This window comes from Tasmannia lanceolata, unplaced genomic scaffold, assembly GCF_043159265.1.
Source record: "Tasmannia lanceolata isolate RefF3 unplaced genomic scaffold, GAP_Taslan_0.1 ptg000037l, whole genome shotgun sequence".
Classification (NCBI taxonomy): Eukaryota; Viridiplantae; Streptophyta; class Magnoliopsida; order Canellales; family Winteraceae; genus Tasmannia; species Tasmannia lanceolata.
The window spans coordinates 8,827,337-8,851,732 of record NW_027518714.1 but is presented as its reverse complement, the minus strand read 5'-3'; the positions used below and the strand labels follow the sequence as shown (position 1 = coordinate 8,851,732).

At 38.5% G+C, this 24,396-nt stretch overlaps 3 protein-coding genes across 5 annotated transcripts; 1 reads left to right on the top strand and 2 right to left on the bottom strand.

Moving 5' to 3' along the window:
- Window positions 1-434: 434 nt before the first annotated feature.
- Window positions 435-8,143, bottom strand: LOC143860176 (cytochrome P450 CYP72A616-like). 3 transcript variants are annotated; one of them, XM_077370737.1, is made up of 5 exons: window positions 8,021-8,143; window positions 4,278-4,498; window positions 3,900-4,144; window positions 1,492-1,879; window positions 435-1,201 (listed from the first exon to the last, which is right to left on the bottom strand). In XM_077370737.1, exons 2-5 carry the CDS (start codon window positions 4,491-4,493, stop codon window positions 776-778), a joined length of 1,275 nt encoding a protein of 424 aa, XP_077226852.1. In that variant the 5' UTR covers window positions 4,494-4,498; window positions 8,021-8,143; the 3' UTR covers window positions 435-775. The 3 variants fall into 3 exon arrangements, with proteins under 3 accessions (XP_077226852.1, XP_077226850.1, XP_077226851.1); XM_077370735.1 differs by lacking the exon at window positions 8,021-8,143 and adding an exon at window positions 6,176-6,598; XM_077370736.1 differs by lacking the exon at window positions 8,021-8,143 and adding an exon at window positions 5,915-5,937.
- LOC143860175 (cytochrome P450 CYP72A616-like) lies at window positions 7,876-13,616 on the bottom strand. Its single transcript, XM_077370734.1, has 5 exons — window positions 13,165-13,616; window positions 10,332-10,552; window positions 9,907-10,151; window positions 8,929-9,316; window positions 7,876-8,660 (listed from the first exon to the last, which is right to left on the bottom strand). The coding sequence occupies exons 1-5, from the start codon at window positions 13,436-13,438 to the stop codon at window positions 8,235-8,237; spliced, it is 1,554 nt and encodes a 517-aa protein (XP_077226849.1). The 5' UTR covers window positions 13,439-13,616; the 3' UTR covers window positions 7,876-8,234.
- A 3,033-nt stretch (window positions 13,617-16,649) lies between these two features.
- Window positions 16,650-21,017, top strand: LOC143860177 (cytochrome P450 CYP72A616-like). The gene is made up of 5 exons (XM_077370738.1): window positions 16,650-17,064; window positions 17,705-17,925; window positions 18,155-18,399; window positions 19,556-19,943; window positions 20,201-21,017. Exons 1-5 carry the CDS (start codon window positions 16,791-16,793, stop codon window positions 20,624-20,626), a joined length of 1,554 nt encoding a protein of 517 aa, XP_077226853.1. The 5' UTR covers window positions 16,650-16,790; the 3' UTR covers window positions 20,627-21,017.
- Window positions 21,018-24,396: the final 3,379 nt, after the last annotated feature.

Genomic DNA, 24,396 nt, shown 5'->3' with positions numbered 1-24,396 from the left:
CGTCCAACATTATGAAAACGTCTACTATGATTAGTACGGGCAGCCATTCAGGTTACAAGGGCCTTACTAATAAGGACCCTTCCTATTAAATGTTTGGGTTGGTACTAATTGGGTTGGTGAAGTTGGATTACTTTACAAAGATGTGAAATTACCTTGATGATGGTTACCAACTTTTATGGCCCTACTTTCCACCCCTAGTGAAAACCAGCAAGTAGCACTCTAGTTTGTCAAGCCACATAAATCTGGTTGTTTTTTTTTCCTTTATTTTCTTTACTACTTCTAGTTTGATTGGGATTTGTGTTTGCAACAACCGTGCATAAGAGTCTCAGCTACGAAAGCTACGCCAACTAGTAGAAACCAGCCACTTCTAAGATGACCTTGACAATGATAGATCAACAAATTAAATAAACAAAAGGCCGTCGAAGAAATTGACAGACCATCAAAGACAAAGCAACATACAATATAGCTAATATGGAAGGAACACAAGTACATTCCGTCGAATATAGCCAACGCCCAACGAGAAACTAGTGCTGGCTACACCCTTAAACAGTTACCAACACCCACAAATAGAAGTCTAGCCACAACACAGGAGATGTGTTGCGTTCAACCTAAGCAAATTCCTTACTCAAACTAGAGAATTGTATCTTCCTTCTGCGCAAGGTTTTATTACGTGAAGTTGGGTTATAGAACATCCCAAATACACATTCAACTCAGCTGAAGGATACTCCTATGAAATTAAACCACTTTACAAGGGAGTTCCTTGTATCTATAGAATTCAGATTTTTTGTAACATAACCTGAACACCATGATGGGGTTGAAGGGTTAAGACAGTGTAAGGTGCATGAGCATAGGCGGCCGACAGCTCAAATGAGAAATGCTGAAGAATCATGGCCAAAGCGAGCTTGGCTTCTATCAGTGCAAAGCTCTGCCCAATACATATACGTGGGCCCCAGCTGAAGGGGAAGAATGCAACTTGATTCTTTGTTGCATTTGAAACACCACCTGAGAATCTGTCTGGTTTGAACTCATCCACATCGTTGCCCCATATTTCAGGATCATGATGAATAAAGAGTGTTTGCAGAGAAAATTGTACATCAGGTGGGAAGTTGATTCCTCCGAGTGTCATTCTCTTGTAAGTACGCCTAAGAAGTAAAGTCCCAGGCGGGTATAGTCGAAGAACCTCGTACAGAATCATGGTTACCTGCAATAGAGATTTCATAAATTTCATACAGCATATGGCTTCCTTTACAAATCATTGTGACATTGCATGCTAAAACATCTAATATGTTAATATGTCTAGATTCAATGGAAAAAAAAGGCAAGTAGCTGGCTTTTAACAAATTTGGGTTAGGTAAACAAATCATTTCTCCTATTAGTCAACGGGTTTAAATTCATGAGATTAGGATTTGCAGCTACCAGTTTTAGTGATTGGTTACCTATGCCTCTACACAAGTTAATATATTGAAGAGAATGTAGCAAGCAATTACTCACAATCTTTAGGTGGTTTAAGCCATCAAAGTCTGGTTTGTTATTCCTAAATACTTGTAAAACCTCTTCCCTTGCTTGTTGTTGCCAGTTTGGATGCATACTCAACACGACCATTGTCCAAGCCAACAAAACTGATGTCGTTTCCTGCCCAGCAAAGTAGAATAGCTTGCACTCCTGTATCACGTCTTCTTTCGTCATTCCACTGCTCTTGGAGTTCCCGTTTTCCTGACAGTGGTTTAAGTTGGATTCCATCAGAATTCCCAGTAAGTCACCATTATCGGCATCTCCTAATTTAATAGCCTTTTCTCTCTTCTTGATAATACCCGTCAACAGAGTTCGCACTTCTCTGTCAATTTCCTTTCTCCTAAGGTTCTTCTTTGTGGGCAGAAACCTGTATCAATAGATAATGTTGGTTAACTAATAGAACTTGCAGTTTATGATAATAGTCATATGTATTTCTCCCTTTCTGTTTTTCCTTGCTATGGAATTAGAAGGGTTGCTCCGCATAACCTAGAAGTTGAAGGAAGAAGTTCTAGCAAATATCATAGAAAAAAGGGGGAGCCCTGCGGATCGAGCTGGTCAACACTCATACATCACTTGAATCCAATGACAGGATTGGAAGTTTTTCCTGTCATTAACCTATGGAGTAGTTCAAAGAGATTCTATGGTACTTTAGTGTTGGATTTGAAAATACCAAAAATATAAAATATTGTTTTTGGGCAAGAAAAGTGAATATGATCAATTTATAAGTAAAATATAAAAAAAAAAACAAAAGGAATTAAAACTTCCCTGCTTTTGCGATCCTTCGTTCCGATTGTTGATGGCAGAGCCGTTGCAAGCGGAGGGGGGGGAAGTGTGGTGGCGGACCGGGGAGGCCCTGTGAGAAGACCAAGATGGATGCCGGCAATCGGTCTGTTGCCCCGGTAAAAAAAGTACTTGGAAGGAGGTGAAACAATAGAGAGAATGCATTTTTTTTTTTTTTGAGGAATAAAAGAGAAATATAAGTGTATGGCTTTGGAGTAAGGTGAGAAAAGTGATATGAGGAAGCGAGCTTTGTTTGTTTCTTTTCTCTTGTGTCTTGTTAAGAGAAAATGAGTGGAATTGAGAGAGGAGAAATATGTGAAGTTGTTGGGAAGAGAATCCTTTGGGAAAAATGCTTGTTTTGTGGTGAGAAGGGAGAATTGTAGAGAAAATGCTCTGTAAAAATGAGGAAAATAGAAGATATATTTTTTTGTAGGAAGATGAGAAAAGTAGTGTGTAAGAGAGTCTTGGAAGAAGAGATTTTGTCTCTTGTGAGAATGAGAGAGAAGAGTGTGTTAGAAGTGTTTTTTGTGCTTTTTTTTAAAGGAAGAGGGAGAAGGGAGGTGTTGGAGGTAGAGAGAGTCACTTTGGTTGACATCCTTTTCTTGAAAAGGGAAAGGAGAAATCAAGGAAAAAGATCCCTCTTGAAATTGGATTTTGTGTGGCTTTTTTTGGAAAGGTAGAGAGTAGGGGTGCAAGTTTGGCCCTATCAGCCCTGACCCGCCCTGAGCCCGAACAGGGTCAGGGCTGGATTTTCTAACCCTGAGGGCGGGTCAGGGTTCATTTTTTTTTACCCTGACTCAGGTCGGGCGGGTTTTGGGTTAATGCCTCGGGTACCCTGACCCAGCCCGACCCTGAGTTTCTATTATAGAATTGAACCATCTGTGCATGTTTCTTTTGCTAATGTTTTCTATTATCTTGGATTGATGTTCGTTAGATTATTATTATTAATTGTCTCCGTTGCCCGCATGTTGTTGAATTCATATTGTCTTATTTTGTTCCCTTTCTCTATTTATTGATCATTTTGTTCCATATGATAAGTGGTTGCTTTATTTTTGGCACTCTTAACAGGTATTTGCACTAGGGTCAATTAGGGCTGGCCCGGCCCGGCCCAATCAGGGCCAATCAGGGCGGGCCAGGGCCAGCACAATACCCTATAGGGCGGGTAATGGGTTGAGGTTTTCCGGCCCTGACTCAGGGTCAAGGCAGGTCAGGGCTGAGATAATGGGATCCAGGGTTGGGCTAGGGTTTTGAAAAACCCGACCCTGTTGCTCCCCTAGGAGAGAGGAAGAGATATGAATTGCTACACAAAGAGAGACACTTGAATGAAAATGGAGAAAGACTTAGTTAACCACTAAAAATGTAAGGAAACTTTTCAAATTTAAATTAAGTAGACATTTTAATCATCAAATAGAAGGAAATAAATTATTTTGGTAATATTATAATACTTTCAAATGTTTGCAAGATTTTTTAATTTTTATTTAAAGAATCCTTTTTTGTAAATTTTAGGTGTTTACAGATTCCTATTCCACTAAGTTACGTTATTGATATGCGGTTCTTACTGTTAATGTAAATGGGTAAGAGATAGCAAGTAAAAAACAGAGACAAACCTGAAGCCAGGGAGGTATAAGGACTGAGCAGCTTCGATAAGAAGCTTAGCCTGTTCTGTTTGGAGTTGGAATATTCGCCTTCCTTCTTTGTAGTTGCTACCAAATGCCGTCCGAGAGATCACATCTCCAGTTAAAATCTGGAGTTCAGGCCACACGTCTAATTCACAGGATCCTTGGGAAACTACCAATTGCTCCCATCTGCTAATCAATTCACTACAACAAGTAGAGAACGCTGGTAGCATTCTCTGTAAGAAACACAAAGATAAAAATTAATTGTAGGCGATAATGCAGGTGAAAACTAACAAGAATGTGTGGTTTGTTATTAACCACAAAGGATGGAAAAAGTCATTTTTTTACTGTTATCAAATGGGAAATAACCTTCAATTTCTCTTGGTGGAATGCTGGGTTTATGATCCTCCTGTGTTTGGCCCACTTCTCACCCTCATAGTTCGCAAGTCCTTTTGCTAGCAACTCTGTGATTGGGTTTGTTTTCAGCTTCGCAAAGTGACCAAACTTGTTTGACAGAATTTCTCTTATCAGCTCTGGATCCATGATATTTACCCTGGGATTTGTTCCAAACCAAGTAAGAGACATTTTACCTGTTGTTTACAAGAAGAGTTTTAGTACTTGGACTGATGAAAAACTCATTATATTAAAAGACATTGATTTCTAGTACAATTGCGATGGAAACTAAGAAAGCCCAACACAATCAGACGTCAGAACAAATCCTTTTTTTAAGTCCTCACATAATATGCAATAGAGAATGTTGAAAACCATTTCAAGTAGAACAGAACAGATAACATTATTATCTGGGCAAGTCCTTAAAAATCAAAACCCATTTCAAAATCTTTCTTGAGTGAACAGAAAAACCAATTGCAGAATTAACCATGTAGAACAGAGCAGATGACCTTATCTTCTGGGCAAGACCTTAAAAATCAATATCCATTTCAAAATCTATTTCTAGTGAACATAAAAAGATATTACAGAATTAACCAACTATCCAACTTCAATCCATCGAATTTTAAAAACAAGGCAAAACAAAGCCAAAAGGCTAGTTTGCATGTGCAATCTAATTGAATGGTTGGTATAATTTATGTAAACTTGATCTGATTTTGACCGGTTCGGTTCGGTTCAGTTCACGATTTATCTGGTTTTTTGTTCAGCTTTAATATAGATCCAAATCAAGTAGTCAAATGAGGCTTTTATGTTACATTTATATCTAGGGTTGATACCCTTAGGGTGTCTACAATGACAGAATTACCGATAAGAAGGCAAAAGAAAGGAAGTGCAATTTTTATTTATTTATTTGTACTTTTTTTGGTTTGTGGGGGGGGGGATGGGCGTCTACTGGGGGTGGCCAAAATGGGGTGTCTACAGTTTCCCACCAGTTCAGTTCGATTCATTTTCGGATTAAAACTAAAAAACCGTCAGCCGAACCAATGGGATCGGTTCAGTAGAAGTCTTAGGCCCGGTTCGGTTCAGTTTATCGGTTTGGCCTGTTTTTTGTGCAGCCCTAATACCCAATCCGGGTTTTTAGTTTAATTGCATTTTGGCTGCAATTTGTGTGTCAACTTATAAAAATTTGATTATGGTGCAACTATAATGGATTTTTTTCCTTGGGAATTGGTTATAATCCTTCTTGACAGCAGTTCTGCTCTTTTAGGGGATGTTTGGATGCAGTGTTTTTTGGTTTTTGTTCTTTTTTTCCGTTTCTCTATGGAAAGTGATTGCTAGTGTTTTGGTAAACTGATTTTCCATGATTTTTCTCCAAAATTGATAATTGAAATTATTTTTCAAGGAAAAGTGCAAATCTACAGGCCTCTATAATTTTATTTATTATGGAATAATTTTTCATAGAAGATATTTTTTTCCATAATTTCATTTTGGGAAGTGATGTATTTGCCACCTTTTCTTCGGATGGCCATGCTTTCTAGTGTATTCATGAGTTATGACTGCTCTGTTTACTGTACAAGGGGCTAGCCAGGGAAAGAAAAGGGGGCGGATATATCAGTTACCTTTCATTTTATCTGGATCCACACATTCTTAAGTTTTCTTGTCTTCGTCTAGTAGACTCATCTGGGTGAACAATATGAACAATATGAAGAAATATTATTATTTTTATTTCTTTCCAAAATTTCAGTCGAAATTTCGGCCCAAAAAATTAGACATTTTGTCTGTCTTTACCGAATTTCGTCCAAAATTTCGGTCTAGGAAATATATCAAAGAAACCCCATAAAAATATAAAATAAAAAACTAAGAGAAAATGGGAAAAATACCGTATTTCTTCATCATTTCATATTGGAAGGGATAGACACGTGGAACGATCTGGTGAGACAGATTCATAGGTTTTGATTGTTCTTTCATCATGAAGCTGATTATATCCTTCATGTTGCCGTACAACAATTTGTAGGGAGGGCCTTTGATCCCTTGCTCCTTCAAATACCTCTCCACCTTCATGGGTCTCCACCAAACCCAGTAAACTAATCTCCAAGTCAATGAAACTAGCAAAACACAAGAAATCAACAGAGAAATGGACAGAAAATAACCCATTTTTTCTTTTTCTTTTACAGTCTCTGCTCAGTGCTCTCTCCTAAGAAGAGAAAATCAGAACAGATCAGCCGACATAAATAGCCATGGGTCTGTCTCTTCAACTGCCAATTGCAATGAAACAGCTCTTCCTTTTCATTAAACTACGGATAGGCCGTTCTACAGGTGAGTTCTAACTTCTAATATCATTCGCCCAAGTATCTTTCTCCTAGGTCCCACTGAACATCTCACGATCGTTCATCTTGTGGGCTGGGTCCCACTTTGAATGGATGATACTACTAATGGGGTATTTGTTGCATTTGTCTTTTATTCGGGAAAATTTCAATTTTTGGTGAAACTTTAAATCGCAATAATCAAACTCTAAATGGGAGGAGACATCAGGATCAGGTCCATTGAATCCGTCCCATGTGAAGTACATCAGCCCCACTCCAGGTAAAGTGGTGGACTCCACCCTATGCATAAGTTGTTAAGTTTGAGTGCAGTTGGTGGGACCCACCCTAATAAAATATCGATGTAAAACTGTTGGCCCCACTCTATGAAAGGATTTGGATGGAGATGGTGGGCCCACTAATGGGTGTAAAATGGTGGGCCCTACCATATCAAAACATGAGGTTTAAAATGGTGTGCCTGCCTCCACGCATGCTATGTGGGAAATGTTAAAAAAATCAATCATAGAAAAAATTCCAATAAAAAATTTCCATTAAAAAGTTTACCAACAAGAACTTTCATGAAAAGAACGAATGATAGAAAAGAAACACGCAATTTAGCGACATTTGCACATAGAAGGTCAATCTATAACACATTGTATTTTGGATTGAATGTGGGATTGTTGTAATGATCAGAGGAAAATGCACTTCAGAGGCCTTGCTCAGAGGGGAAAAGACGTGAAAATCCATCTCTTTTCTCTGTCCACTGCCAGTGAAAGCAAGTTACCCACTCCTTCAGCCCACGGAGGAGGGCATTTGTTCTTAGATGTACACGATTCTGCAATTACCCCCCTGGCTTCCTTGTTACACCTTCTACCATAAATTGATTTTCCAATGATATTACCCCAAATCAGTATAGTAAGGAGTAAGGTATTGTTGCAGACCATCGGCAGATCAAAATTTTTGTGCTGTGTTCAATTAGTTTGGATTGGTTTTTTGAATTTAAATTCCTTATGAATAACATTTTATTCCTTTTACAAGGGGACTTTGCTCTTCTTTTTATTTTTGAGACAGCTAATCACATTGCAACTGAAAATTATAGATTACTAAGGATGAGTTGTCATCAAGTAACAAAAATTACTCTTAAGCATCAAACGGTAACAGTCTAAACTACCAAAGTTACTTCAACTAGTAGAAACTAGGCACTCCCAAGATTGCTTTTACAATGACACAGCTACAAACTCAATAAACAAAAAGCCATAGAAGGAATTGACAGACAATCAAAGACAAAGCAACACCCAATATAACTATTAGGGAAGGAACACAAGTGTTGGCTACACCCTTAACAAAGTTACCAATGCCCACAAATGGAAGTACAACAACAACACAGCAGATGTGTTGGGTTCAACCCAAGGCTAGAATATCTACCTCATACAATGTCTACGAGCAAATTCCTTCCTCAAACTAAGATAATTGTATCTTCCTTCTGCACAAAGTTTTATGACATGAAGTTGGGTTACAACACATCCCAAATCGACATTGAATTCAACTCCGCTGAAGGATACACGTATGAAATAACACTGTTCATAATAATGATAAGTGATTCTGACAGTAATCAAGGATGTTGATGGAAAAGATGATCTCAGAGTTTTTTTAAGATAATCTGAACACCATGTTGGGGTTGAAGTGTTATGACAGTGTAAGGTGCATGAGCATATGTGGGCGACAGCTCAAACGAGAAGTGTTGTAGAATCATGGCCAAAGCGAGCTTAGCTTCTATCAGGGCAAAGCTCTGCCCAATACATATACGTGGGCCCCAACCAAAGGGGAAGAATGTAACTTGATTCTTCGTTGCATTTGAAACACCACCTGAGAATCTCTCTGGTTTGAACTCATCCACATCGTCGCCCCATATTTCAGGATCATGATGAATAAAGAGCGTTGGCAGAGAGAATTCTACTTCAGGTGGGAAGTTGATTCCTCCGAGTATTATTCTCTTGTAAGTGCGCCGAATAAGTAAAGTCAAAGGCGGGTATAGTCGGAGAACCTCATACAGAATCATAGTTACCTGCAATAGAGATTTCAAGAATTTCAGACACCATATGGCTTCCTCTAGTGTTACAAACAATTGTGACATTGTATGCCGAAACATCTAATATGTTAATATGTCTAGATTCAATGGAAGAACTAAACAAGTAGGTGGCATTTAACAAATTAGGGTAAGGAAAGCAAATCCTTTCTCCTCTTAGTCTATGGGATTAAATTCATCAGACTGGGATTTGCAGCTATCAGTGTTAGTTAAAATATTGAAGAGAATGTACCAACCAATTACTCACAATCTTTAGGTGGCTTAAGCCATCAAAGTCTGGTTTGTTTTTCCCAAAGAGTTGTAAAACTTCTTCCCTTGCTTGTTGTTGCCAGGTTGGATGCATACTCAATGCAACCATTGTCCAAGCCAACAAAACAGAAGTCGTTTCCTGCCCAGCAAAGTAGAATAGCTTGCACTCCTCTATAACGTCTTCAGTCGTCATTCCACTATTCTTGGAGTTCCCATTTTCCTGAGAGTCGTTAAAGTTGGATTCCATCATAATTCCCAGTAAGTCATCATTATTGGCATCTCCTAATTTAATAGCCTTTTCTCTCTTCTTGATAATACCCGTTAACAGAGCTCGCACTTCTTTCTCAATTTCTTTTCTCCTAATGTTCTTCTTTGTGGGCAGAAACCTGTATGAATAGATAATGTTGGTTAAGTAATAGAATATGCAGTTTATGATAATTATCGTATGGATTTCTTACTTCACCCTTTCTACCTCTCTATTTTCCATTGATAATGGAATTAGAAGGGTTCCTCAGATTAGCCTAGAAGTTGAAGGCCCTATCTGCATTGACTTCATTTACCTTAACCATAGCATTTATTGCCTCTGCTACAATGCTGCTACCCCTACTGCTATTTCTAGTACTGTCAATGGGACCAGCCTTGGAACAGAAGTAACAGAGACAATTAATTCGGAAACATATTGTGTAAAATGAAGGTTTAGATTCAATCAATGCTGGGAATATTGGAGATGACATCGTACAGCTTCTAAAACTAAAGGTATCACTTGTCAACAATCATATATAGAGGATTTTAGCACTAAAATCCAATGATAGGACTGGAGGTTTTTCCTGTCATTACCTTCTGGAGTAGTTCAAAGAGATTCTATGGTACTTTAGTTTAGGATTCCTATTCGATGAAATTGTGTTATTGATGTGCTTTTCTTATGATTTATGAACATGAGTAAGACTGTAAGAGAGAGCAAGTAAAAGGAACAAACCTGAAGCCAGGGATGTATACGGACCGGGCTGCTTCGATCACAAGCTGAGCCTGTTCTGTTTGGAGTTGGAAAATCCGCCTTCCTTCTTTGTAGTTGCTACCAAATGCCGTCCGAGAGATCACATCTCCAGTTAAAGTCTGGAGTTCTGGCCACACATCTAATTCACAGGAACCTTGAGAACCAACCGATTGCTCCCATCTGCTAATTAATTCACAACAGCAAGTAGAGAATGCTGGTAGCATTCGCTGTAACAAACAAAAAACATAAAATTTAACCACAGGCGAAAACTAACAAGAACGTGTGGTTTGTCATTAACCACAAAGTGTGGAACAAGTCGCTTGTTCTTCAAGTTTTATTTTTGTCATCACAAGTCTTGTTTGGTAGATGTTCCAGGGAATGTTTAATGTTATGAGATGGGAAATAACCTTCAATTTCTCTTGGTGGAAGGCTGGGTTTATGATCCTCCTGTGTTTGGCCCACTTCTCACCATCGTAGTTCACAAGCCCTGTTGCCAACAACTTTGTGACTGGGTTTGCTTTTACCTTCCCAAAGTGACCAAACTTGTTCGACAGAATTTCCCTTATCAGCTCTGGATCCATGAGGTTCACCCTGGCTGTTGTTCCCATCCAAGTAACAGACATTTTACCTGCACTTTACAGTCTAAGAATTTTAGTAATTGGACCGATGAAAGAAGAAGAGTTTTAGTACTTAGACTGATGAAAAACTCATTATATTAAAAGACAGAGACTTCTAGTACAACTGCGATGGAAAGTAAGAAAGCCCAACACAATCAGACATGAGAACAAATCCTTTTCTTTGAAGTTCTGCTCACATAATAAGCAATAGAGAATGTTGAAAACCATTTCAAGTGTGTCATATGGGCAAGACCTTAAAAATCAAAACCCATTTCAAAATCTAACTTGAGTGAACAGAATAAGCTATTACAGAATTAATCAACTATCCAACCTTTTTTTTTTTTTTTTTTTTTGAAATGGCAAAGATATATTATAAAATAAGGGGGGACCGAGATGGACCACACCCAAATGTACAGGGAAGGAAAAGGAAAGAAAAATACAATAAAGCAAAAAACAAAAATACAAAATATACTACGGAGGGAGAAAATCAAACTACTCCAACTCCATATGACCAACCTCACTTCTAGCCTACCCATCCGCCTCCCCATTAGCATTCCACTTCACATGATCAAAGGCAATAGACAAACTCGATATTAGATCCACAATTTCATCAAAAAGGATAAAAATCTCTAAGGAGGCAATGCCACTCTTTTCAACCAACGAATCACATTGAGTGAATCACCCTCCACAATTGTATTATCTAAGCACTCTCGATCTAATCTCATGATACCATGATATGCCACCATCACTTTTGCCTCTGAAGCATCACATCTCCCCAAAAGGACCTGAATAGGCCCACACAGCCTCTCCACTGTCATTACGGAACAAACCGCCAACCCCAGCCGGACCCGGATTTCCAATACTCGAACCATCAAAATTCAATTTCCACTTCCTAAAAGTAGGAGCCTCCCAATGCTGAATAATCCGAGGTCGATTTTCCCTACTGAAGCAAACTACCCTCCATCCCTCCCATAGACCAAATGCCAAAACAAAGCGGAAGGATGGACGACATTTTACCCAAGATATCGATAGTGCAATAATTTTCATGTACAGACAATGAGGCGATTTGGCAATCCCTTCAAAAACTCTAGAATTTCTCTCTTTCCAAATCACCCACCAAGAAACTTCTATCCATCCAATTTAAAAAAGAAGGCAAAACAAAGCCTAATGGCTAGTTTGGATGTGCAATCTAAATAGGCCCGCCCATTTATTGAAGTACTTATTGACAAGGAAGCAGGATTCTTCTCTGGGAGCCTTCGATTCCCGCTTTCGATTCCCGCTCTGGCAACCTTTAGTAGGATTTTTTCCTGGGAGCCTTCGATTCCCGCTTTCGATTCCCGTTTTGATTCCCGCTTTCGATTCCCGCTCTGGCAACCTTGCTTGTTGATGCACTTTTTTAGGTAAGTTTTCTGGGAAAATTTTCAATGTTTTCGATGTAAAATGGGCATGAAACAATTTTTTTGCCCATTTTTTAACTTAAAAATAGGTATAAAACTTGTTTTACGCCTAAAGAAAGCAATCTATGCTCTACCTCTACCGGTGATTCTTTTTCTTGGGAAAGAAATTTGCTTAAATCTTCATTAAGGAAAAAGCTGACCACAAAAATTTTCCATTCGACCAAACATGCCTTTTAGTGGCGGCTTGGATGTAGAGATTTTTTTTTTTGTTTGTTTTTGCTTTTGTTTCTTGCAATTTCCATGGAAAATTAATTTGCCAGCGTTTGGTAAATCATTTTCCAAGATTTCTTTTTCTAAAATTGAAAATTTATATAATTTTTCAAGGAAAACTGCAAACCTACTGGGCCCTAGAAGTTTAGTTTCCATGGAATAATTTTTCAAAAAAGATATTATTTTCAAACAAGCTATCCGTGGATTTTTGTGTTCTGTTTTTATCTTACGCATGGCATGACGTGTCGTGGAACAAAGACATGTACCCACTTCATGATGTTCTACAAGATCCAAAAGTCTCAAATGCACATAAATTTCTCCATGTGGGACCCAAGGATAGACCCGCTTCGGCACAAACCAATTACTCATTTTCTTTATGAAAACATAGGGGTCTACTTGTCGTAAATTGCTTATATCCATGGTGTTGAAAACTTGGCATATTATGGTAGCCTCTCTTCTTAAGAGCTCTCATTTTTAATGTAGAGAGAAGGGGTGTATCTATCAAAGCAACAGGGTACAAATGACAGTTTCTGAAAGAAAATCAGAAAAGTGGAAATTGAGTAAGGAAATCATCAAATGTCTCTAAAACCATGGCTCCATGCTATGAATTATAACGTTTGATTTATAAATTAAATTCTACCCTCTAGGTTTGATTTGACGGTGATCAGATTCACACACAGAAAGCTTTCACTGTGGGAGTTTCACACCAAAATATTTCCCCAATTATAGCTAGCAAATTGGTTTTTTCTTCAATTCGTATGCTTGGTTAGAGTTGCTATCCTATGCTCACCAAAATAACATATTACAAGAACAAAAGTAGTGGACCAGATAGCAGATTCCAATAAAACCCCACAAATTGAAATTAGGAGTCTAAGAATGGAAATGAGTCTAATGAAAGAAATCAAACAAACCCATAAAAAAATAAAATAAAAAAGTAAGAAAAATAGAAAGATTACCGTAGTTCTTCATCGTTTCATATTGGAAGGGAAAGACACGTGGAGCGATCTGGTGAGACAGATTCATAGGTTTTGATTGTTCTTTCATCATAGTGCTGAGGATATCCTTCATGTTGCCGTACAGCAATTTGTAGGGAGGGCCTTCGATCCCATGTTCCTTCAAATACCTCCCCAGCTTCATGGGTCTCCACCAAATCGAGTAAACTAATCTCGAGATCCATGAAACCAGCAAAACACAAGAAATCAACAGAGAAATGAACAGAAAATCACCCATCTTTTCTTAAGAAGAGAAAGCTCCCCAACGGACACCCGAATTAAATAACCATGAGTTGGTCTCTGTGTTTAAGCATCGACTGCAATGAAAACAGCTCTCCGTTTTCGCTAAATGACGGACATGCCCTTTCTAGAAATTAGTACAATTCGCCTAATCTTTCTCTGCCTTTTCCTAACACTGAACGTCTCACAATTGTTCATCTCGTCGGCTGGGTCCCACTTTGAACGGGAAAAGGTATTGGTACCATTCTCTTTTATCACATAATTTTTCTCTTCATAGGTTGTTTGACATTTATTCGGGACGTCGAGGTGCAGTGTAAGATGCCAATGAGCGCCCCTCAATCCTTCCCATAATCTCTTTATAGGCACGTACGAAATTTTTGTCCATGATGTTTTAGTAAAATTTTGGTCCAATCCCATGTCTGGTTGCCTTTTAGCACTAGAATTCTTTTAATCCCACTAGTGTAAAGATTGCTTGTGTGATGAATTTTTTTAATCCCACTCTTGTAATGCTTGCCTTTTCATCCCATCCCAAAATAATCTCAGGAACCGAAAATAAGCTTGAGAAGAATTTTTTTCTTCCCAACAGTTCAAGTAACCAAACAAAAGTTTTTTTTCCCACAATAGTCCGGTCAACCACACATGGGATTTTTATTTTACCGGGATACTTCTAGGACTTTCTTTTTCCACCAATCTCCTTGGATTTTTTTTCTCCCATATAAATCCCAGGAACCAAAAAAAAACCCGGCAACCAAACAGAGGTGTATAGATCGGAGGGTTGGGACTATCATCCTATATAAATGTCAAGTATAGATCGGAGGGTTGGGACCATCATCCTATATAAATGATTTTTTAGGCACAACCTATTTATGTTGTGGCCTATCACATGGACGGTTTGGATCATCCTATAGTGTGGTCCATAGAGTTCTTTTTGAAATACGAGCTATATGGGCTTACCCCACATAAAATCTCTGTTTTACATATGACATATCTGTATTATTTTCAAAGCTCGCTTCCCCATTGGAAGAGACCTGTACGACCGAGATTCAAATCATTGATTTTTGTCTTTGTTAACCTTTATAGATGAGGCAGCCATGTGATGGGGACTAGGATCACGTAGTCGTTTTATGTGGATCTACCAAATCAACGGCCTGGATCATATGAGTGCTACTTTGTGACTCAAATTTGATCATTAAGATCATATCTTAACCATCATCCTTTGTAAGCTCATAAATTTTAGGCTCAATTTTGATCACATCTAAACAATCATCCTTGAGAGCTGCAAGGATGATGGGAACCAGGGCTTGATTCGGCAACAACTATACAATAAGACAAAAGAAAAAGGCTACTGATATCTTCATTACCATGTTTTTTTATAATGGGGTGACTCACTTTATTTTACACTACCCTGAGAGCTTTAGCGGAATTGTAATAGCCTTTGACAGCTGCTTAAACAATGTAAAACAAGGTTAATTAGCCCCGTTACTAAAGGAAAATGTTATCAGCACTACTGTATTTTGATGAGGGCACTCCTCAATTTATTAAAAGTACGGAATGGCCCGCACCATAGGATGATCCAAACATCCTTTAGATGGACTACAACCTAAATAGGTTGTGCCCCATAAAGCGTTTCCATAGGTTGATCCTAACCCTCCGATCTACAGAGGGTTAAGATCAACCTATTTAGGCTGTGGCCCATCTAATGGACGGTTTGGATCATCCTATTGTGCGGGCCATACTGTATTTTTATTACTTTTAATAAATTGAGGAGTGCCCTTATCAAAATACAGTAGTGCTGATAACACTTCCCTTACTAAAATAGAGCCGTGCAAATATCAGCGGCTACAAAGCTGAGATAAAAGTTGGGGTTGAAGCAGCGTTTGTGAAAATGACCAAAATACCCCTGTTCCAACGAGAGTCTGTCCGGGGAACAGTGCTGTTTGGCTGTTTGCTTGATATCCAAGGGTATCCTGGTGTTTCGAATCATAGTGTTTAATTCGTAAACGTATTAGACCTGGCAAAAGTGACCCGTGCCCGCGGGTCGACCCGGCCCACCCGCAAATTTGCGGGCACGGGTCTAAGTTTCCGTGACCCGTCAAAAACCAACCCGCGGGTGACCCAACCCGCAAAAACACGGGTCGGGTCGGGTCAACCCGCGGGCACCCGCATTTTTACAGTATTTTTTAATCTTTTTGAGAATGTTATCATCACTGCTGTTTGTTTTTTATTAGTAACTCCTCACTTTATAAAAAGTACGGTATGTCCTGCACCGTAGGATTATCCAAAGTTCCAAACCGTCCATTAGATGGGCCATACCCTAAATAGGTTATGCCCCAAAATTATTTTCATCGGTTGATTCTAACCCTCCAATCTATAGAGGGTTAGGATCAACCCTCTAACATTTAGATTGGAGGGATATGATCATCCTATGAAAATGATTTTTGGAGCATAACCTATTTAGGCTATGGCCCAACTAATGGACGGTTTGGATCATCCTATGGTGTGGGCCATACATAAAGTGAGAGTGCCAGTAGTGTTGATAACATTTAAAGAAGTTTTGAATGAAAAATTACCTAGAAAGGGTTATAAAATTTTAAAATTATGAAAAAAATACTAAATCACATATCGGAGGTTATGACAATTACGGGAAAAATAGAGGCTGTCAAATCAAAATAATTATTACAATCCCATATTTGCGGCATATTTGCGGGTTGACCCGGCCCACCCGCAGGCCGCGCGGGTCACATAAATTTTGACCCGCCAAAATACGGGTCATTTTCTCACCCGACCCGTGGACCCGCACCCGCATCACCCGCGGGTTGACCCGGCCCGACCCACCCGTTTGCCAGGTCTAAAACGTATCTCCGTTTTGGAAGATCGGTTTCAAATCATCGTGAAAACAGCACTCGAACACACGTCATGGCTGAAGTCACGCAGTTTGGAACTTGTAGCCTGTAATCCTAAGAACAGAAGTGTTTCTATATTTCTGTTTGTCCTTCACATAGAAGACAGGTCCACAAAGATGTTGCCACCCATTTGGAACTTGATTATTGCAATTTGTAACTTAAACCACTGCTGTTCAGGATGGGTCCCATACCAAGTTGGGTCCCACATAGTCTCATATCCATATAGGACACTACTAGGACAGTAACATTGTCCAAGGCCTCAACACTAATCCAACCTCAGGTTGTTTTTCCCAATCCTAACCCAAGAGGAGGCTGTCCCTAGTAAACAAAAGGGTCGAATATATCGCTTCCCTTTAAAAACCACCTGGTTATTTTATCTCGTGTCTCGTGTAGTCGTGTATCAGTGGGGAGTGAGTCGAGTGACCACTGAGCCGAGACTGTAAGAAAATGGGTGATTTGCTCTCAATTTCTCTCTGGATTTCTTGTGTTTTGCTGGTTTTATGGATTTCAAGATTAGTGTATTCGATTTGGTGGATACCCATGAAGCTGGAGAGGTATTTGAAGGAGCAAGGGATCAAAGGCCCTCCCTATAAATTGTTGTACGGAAGCCTCAAGGATAACATCAACTTGGTCAAGAAAGAATCATCAAAACCTATGAATCTTTCTCACCAGATTGTTCCACGTGTCGCTCCTTTCCTATATGAAACCGTGAAGAACTACGGTAATCTTTCATTCTTGTTCTACTTTGTTTATTTTTTTGAAAAAGTTTGTTTCCATTTTAAAACTTATTTTCAGTTTGTGGGTTTTCTTGATTAAAAAATTGTTTCCTTGGATTTTATATTCAAAGGTTCTTGTCCGATATTCACCAATTTTGCTTTCATTTTATGTTTTTAGTTTATCTAGTTTTGGTTTGTAATATCTGATTCGTTTGGGTGCAATTTGTCGTAAACTTGCAATCTAGTTACATTAGAATCCAATTTTTGTAACTGGGGATGTAATCTAATTGGATTATGGGTGCAATTCATGTCAACTTTTATTGCAAGTTTACTGAGAAATTGCACCTGAAATCCGATTAGATTGCAGACCCAATTTTGATTTTTAATGAGTCCCACATGACAATATTATCTTTTCTGTTCTGCTTCAAATGATTTTCAACATCTTCTCTTGGAACATTCTATTGCATATTATGTAAGCAGGGCTTCTAATAAAAGATTTCTTAGTTTCCATAGCTGTTGCAGTAGAAAGTTTTGTCTTGGGCTTTTTTACTTTCTATAGCTGTTGCACTAGAAAATCTTGCCTTTTCCTTTGAGGTTTTTCGTCAGTCCTTGTAATTACTAAAATTCTTAGGCTGTAAAACGCAGGTAAACTATCTGTAATTTGGATTGGAACAACTCTCAGGGTGAACATCATGGATCCAGAGCTGATGAGGGAAATTCTCTCGAACAAGTTTGGTCACTTTGCAAAGCCAAAATCAAACCCGCTCGTTAGGTTGTTGGCAACAGGGCTCGCAAACTATGACGGTGAGAAGTGGGCCAAACACAGGAGGATCATTAACCCAGCCTTCCACCTAGAGAAATTGAAGGTTACTTCCCATTTGATAACACTGAACATTTGTGCTTTTATTTAGAACATCAACCAAAAAGACCTGTTTCTTTAATGAAAAAGACATTCAAAAACTGAAATGTGATGCCATGGAAAAAGAAATGAAACATATTAAAGAAGTACCATGATTTATATTTCAACAAATACAACTGTTTAGTTTTTTGGTGATACCTGGTATAGTTAAATTTTCTCTTTTGTGTTTGTTACAGAGGATGCTACCAGCTTTCTGTACTAGTTGTAGTGAAATGATTAGCGGATGGGAGCGCTTGGTTGGTTCTCAAGACTCATGTGAATTAGACGTGTGGCCTGAACTTCAGACTTTAACTGGAGATGTGATTTCTCGGACCGCATTTGGGAGCAACTACAAAGAAGGGAGGCGGATATTCCAACTCCAAAGAGAACAGGCCGAGCTTCTGATCCTAGCTGTTCAGTCCATATACTTGCCAGGCTTCAGGTTTGTTTTTCTTTTTACTTGCTTTCTCTCACTCATGTTCGTCAGCAATAAGAAAAGCATATCAATAATTCAAATTCATGGAATAGAATTCCTACACTAAAGTACCATTGAATCTTTTTAAACCACTCTATAAGCTAATGGCAGGAAAAACTTCCACTCCTATCTTTGGATTTTAATGCTTAATGGTAGAAATTTTGTGAATTGTCAAAGTTCTGATTCAAAACTTTGTTTGTTATTAATATTTTGACACCCCTACAATTTGTTGTTTGAAACAAAATTTGATTTGTCTTAAGGACGGCGTATACATATGTACTGTAATCTTACTATCGGTCATATGTTTCTTGCTTTTGTGTTTATCTTATTGTGGACTTATAAAAAAATGATTCTGAAATTTTTTTTAGTGTTTCATTTATGAAATAGAATCAATTTAACCCCTATTCTGGCTAACACTAAGGCCCTGTTTGGATTTCAGGATTTTCTTGAAAAGTATGGAAAGGAAAAACTTCTTTCCAGAATTTCCTGCTTTTCTGCTGTTGGATTAGGTAGAGAAAAATAACAACTTAAACCACTGCCGTTCAAGTTTTATTGAGAGGGACCTTTGCTCCTGCTGTTATATCCATTGTCCTAAATAGTGGAGATGCAACCCAATTTTCCTCTTGGTTGTCCCCCTCCTGCAAAATGAAGCTTTCACACAAGTGAGTGTGCAAGTTACCTAGCTTAGTTTTGGTTTTAACCTAGCTTAGTTTTAGTTTTAAAGACTCTTCGATGTCATCTCCAATATTCACATGATCTATTGAATCTAACCTTCCTTTTACCCTATAACTTTTCATATCAGGATTCTATCAACCATAAGATAATTTTCTGATTATATTGTTTCTTTACCTAAAATTGGTAAATAATGATGATCTTCAGCGAAGTTACAAATAGTAATCATATGCCCAATATGATATTTGGTACTTGAGCACCATTGACAATACTAGAAAAGATAAGTAGTAGTAGTAATTTAACAGAGGCAATATATGGTGTGGTTAAGGTAGATGAAGACGGATGTAGTTAGGGACTTAAACTTCTAGGCTATGCTGAGTAACCCTTCTAATTCCATAATTATCATAAACTGTAAATTCTATTACTTCACTAACATTATCTATTGATACAGGTTTTTGCCCACAAAGAGGAACAATAGGAGAAATGAAATTGACAGAGAAGTGAGAGCTCTGTTGTCGGGTATGATCAAGAAAAGAGAAAAGGCCATTAAATTAGGAGATGTCAATAACGATGACTTATTGGGTTTGCTAATGGAATCCAACTTTAAAGAGTTTCAGGAAAATGGGAACTCTAAGAGCAGTGGAATGACGATTGAAGACGTGATACAGGAGTGCAAGCTATTCTACTTTGCTGGGCAAGAAACGACATCCGTTTTGTTGGTTTGGACAATGGTCGTGTTGAGTATGCATCCATCTTGGCAACAACATGCAAGGGAAGAGGTTTTACAAGTCTTTGGGAATAACAAACCAGATTTTGATGGCTTAAACCACCTAAAGACTGTGAGTAATTGCTTGGTACATTCTCTTCAATATATTAACTTGTGCGGAGGCATAGGTAGATGCAATCCCAGTCTCTTGAATTTAATCCCACAGACTAAAGGGAGAAATGGTTTGTTTACCTAAGCCAAATTTGTTGGAAGCCATCTACTTGTTCAGTTCTTCGATTCAATCTAAACATATTAGATATTTTAATATGCAATGTGACAATGATTTTTAACACCATATGGTGTCTGAAATTCTTGAAATATCTAATGCAGGTAACCATGATTCTATATGAGGTTCTCCGATTATACCCGCCGCTGGCTTCAGTTGTTAGGCGCACATACAAGAGAATGAGACTTGGAGGAATCGACCTCCCACCTAAAGTACAACTCTCTCTTCCAACGCTCCTTATTCATCATGATCCTGAATTGTGGGGCGATGATGTGGATGAATTCAAACCAGAGAGATTCTCAGGTGGCGTTTCAAAGGCATCAAAGAATCAAGCTGCATTCTTCCCCTTTGGTTGGGGCCCGCGTATGTGTATTGGGCAGAGCTTTGCCTTGATAGAAGCTAAGCTCACTTTGGCCATGATTCTACAAAAGTTCTCGTTTAAGCTATCGCCCACCTATGCTCATGCACCTTACTCTCTTATAACCATTCAACCCCAACATGGTGCTCAGATTATCTTACAAAAACTCTGAGATAATCTTTTCCATCACCATCCTTGATTACTGCCAGCATCGCTCATTATCATTTTCAACAGTTCTAAATTCTACAGATCCAAGGAACTCCCATTGTAAAGCTGCTTAATTTCGTACGAGTATCGTTCAGCTGAATTGAATCCAATGTGTATTTTCTATGCGCTACAACCCACCTTCATGACATAAAAATTTCCGTTCATCTGAGTGAGGGCAAATACTAGGACGTAACGTATTTCGAGGTAAAGCATTTTGGCTTAATCTACTTACCCTTATTAGTTTACCCTTGAATAACTTCTGTTGTTCCAATGTGCAGTGAAAACTTAAGACGTATTTGATTTTCAATGTTCCAATTACTATATATGGTAGGTGGTAAATGCGTAACTTTTCTAAACCATCAATTTTACACCTATTAAATCAAAGGTCTAGAATCATTATCTCAAGAATTTTTTTCGTACCCCAAGTTGCCTATGATAGACAACACTTGATAAGAGAGCAAGTACTTTTGCTTTTAGCTTTCGAAAATAAACTAGGAAGCAACATGAACGGCATAAAGTAGAACACATTAGGCTGAACAATCAGCTAAAACTTCAGGTAGATGTTACATGGACAGCAGAGTCCATAGTTTAAGACATGGGATGCACAATTTCTCCAATACTGCTAAAGTAAAACCAAGCTACAAGGGCGCTCCCATTGGTCCATCACTCCATCTTAAGAAAGTGCACTTACGGTGGCATGGGAAAAAAAAAAAGAAAATGGCCTTAACAAACATAACATTAAATAAACCATAAATGCATTTGGTTGGAAAGGACCAATGGGAGCAGCCCCTGTAGCTGGTTTTTGCGAGGGCGCCCTTCATTCTATCATTCCTCTAGATTTCTCTATACCTAGTTTATGGATTATTGGAAAAGGGTACTTTGGTAATTTTATAAGATGGGTATTTTCAATTTGAAATATACATTGTTAAAGAGATTAAATAACACCATCAACAACTTAAGCTTTTGAAGTCACTGGTTGTTTCACATTGTAACGGAGCAAAAAGGCCTGATTTCAAACCTCCTTGATAGTAAAAATCCACATGCAATGGCCAAACCCACAAGAGGGGCCACGTGTATGTTAGGACCTGCGTGAGGGGGAGTGTTAAAGTATAAAAGATTAAGTAACACCTTCTCCAACAGCTTACGCTTTTGGAGTTACTGGTTGTTTCACATACATGTTTTGGTAATTTTCAAAAGGTAAGGGTATTTTGGCTATTTTATATAAGGTCATGATATTTTGGCTATTTTTCTATGAGATAAGGGCATTTTAGCCATTTCTCATGAGATGAGGATATTTTGGCCATTTTCACTTAGATAAGAATATTTTGGTCATTTTATATAAAATATAGTTATCTTGCTCATTTTTCACGAAACTGGCTCTTTTAGTCGCTTCAGATAAAATAGGGGTGTGTTTTGGTTATTTTTGATGAAATAGAGGTATTTTTGTTAGAAAATAAATTATGTAGTCATTTTATATGAAATATGGATATTTTTGTTATTTTCGATGAATCCATCGGTAAATATGGGTCTTTTGAGCATTTTTTACGAGATTGGGTTATTTTGGTCATTCTCAAAAAATAATTAAATAATTCAAATAGTCCTGATATGTTGGATCAAACATCAAGGGTGGTACTTTTGAACATGGTTTTAAATTTCGGCCGAAATCCCGATATTTGGAATTTCGCGAAATACCAAATTTCGCGAAATTGGTATTTCAGTTTCGGTGGGGACCGAAATTTCGGGAAATTTAGAGAAAATGTCTTTTAAAAAAGAAAAGAAAAGAAAGAAATGTTACAAAATTTCGGATTTCAGTGGGGTCCGAAATCGGTACCTTATAAATTCTCATGTTGTACATTCTAACAATAGAAATCACTTCACTTCGAGGGTAAAACACTTCAAAGAGACTACTTTCTTGGAAGTACCCCTTTGAGGTTCACGGAGAGTCGCATAATTGATGTTTTGTCTTTGTTAAACCTTATGGATGAGGCAACCATGTAAGGGGAACTATGATCATGTAAGTCGTTTCCTGCGGGATCTACCGAATCAACGGCTTGGATCACATGGGTGCCAGTTGTGACTCAAATTTCGCCATCAAGATCATATCTTAACAATCATCATCCTTTGTAAACTCGTAAATTTTAAGCTCAATTTTGATCAAATCTTAACAAATCATCCTTGAGAGCTAGACCCGGCAAGAATTGACCCGGACCTGCGGGTCGATCCGGCTTGCCCATAATTTTCGGGTCCGGGTCAACATTTTGTGACCCGTTTCTAAGTTGACTGGTGGGTCAAACCGGCCCTTCAAAACTGGGTGGGTCCGGGTGGACCCGCGGGCGCCTGTAGAAGTGAAACAAATTAGTTTTTCCGTAATTGTCATATTTCCATACCTATTCTTTGTAGTTTTTTTCCGTAATTGTCATATTTCTATACCTATTCTTTGTATTTTTTCTGTAATTGTCATATAAAAGTACCATTTTCAGTACTTTTTTCCCTAATTTTCTACTTTACAACACTTTTTCCGTAAGTTTCCTCCAGAACTTTAGTATATGATTATTATTGGAGAAAAGTACGGAATGCGAGTTGATGTTTAGTGAAATTATGGATTGCGGGCACTTTTAAAACAAGAACAAAAAACAGGCTAATATTCAAAATCGGGTTGGAAAAAGACCCTGATACCCTTCTCACATCAACAGAAACGTCATTCAGCCTCATTTTTCATTACTGGCGTGTTTCACGAGGTTCTTTTGGTTTGTCTGGTATTTGAACTGATAGAAGTCACAGAACCTTAGGTTCGTTTCTATCTTGGCCATCGAAAATACCTAGAAACGGATGGAAGCTTGACACGTGTTGAAAAACTTTTTGGAATGCTAGAGGCTCTATACATAGTCAGTTTGGTTTGGATTGAAATCTTTCTGTGAACCCAGAGTCCTTGGGTTCCTTTAAATCTTGGTCGTCGCCAATATGAACAGACGGTCGGATCCACAACATGTGGACATCAATATGAAACGGTGGCGTCTTCTAATAATACCCCCTTCTGTAACTATTATTCCCCTCTCTGTAACTATTATCTCCATCGGCGTACCCATTATTTCCGCCGGCGTACCCATTATTCCTATTCCCCTCTCTGTAAACATTATTTCCATCGGCGTATCCATTATTCCTCCAGCGTACCTATTATTCCCCTCTCTGTAACCATTATTTTGTTTCCGCCGTCGTACCCATTATTCCTATTCCCCTCTCTGTAACCATTATTTCCATCGGCGTACTTATTATTTTCGTCGGCGTACTCATTATTCCCCTCTCTGTAACCATTATTTCCACTGGCGTACCCATTATTTCCACCGGCGTACCCATTATTTCGCTTTCTGTAACTATTATTTCCATCGGCGTACCCATTATTTTCCGCAGGTGTACCCATTATTTCTATCTTGGCCGTCGGAAATACCTAGAGATGGATGGATGCCTAACACATGTTGAAAAGATAAGTGAGAAAAGATAACGTCAGTGTTCCAAAAAGTACAATAACACCGGGGTTCCAAAAAGTTTTTCAACCTGTCAAGATCCATCCGTCTCTAGTTATTTCCGACGGTCAAGATAGAAACGAACCCAAGGTTCTTTCGGTTCAAATACACATTTAAATGAACCAGAAGAAGCTTCGTGAATCGGGCCAATTTAAGAGGCAGTAATGAAAAAGGAGGACTCTGTCGATGTCAGAAGGGTATCAGGGTCTTTTGA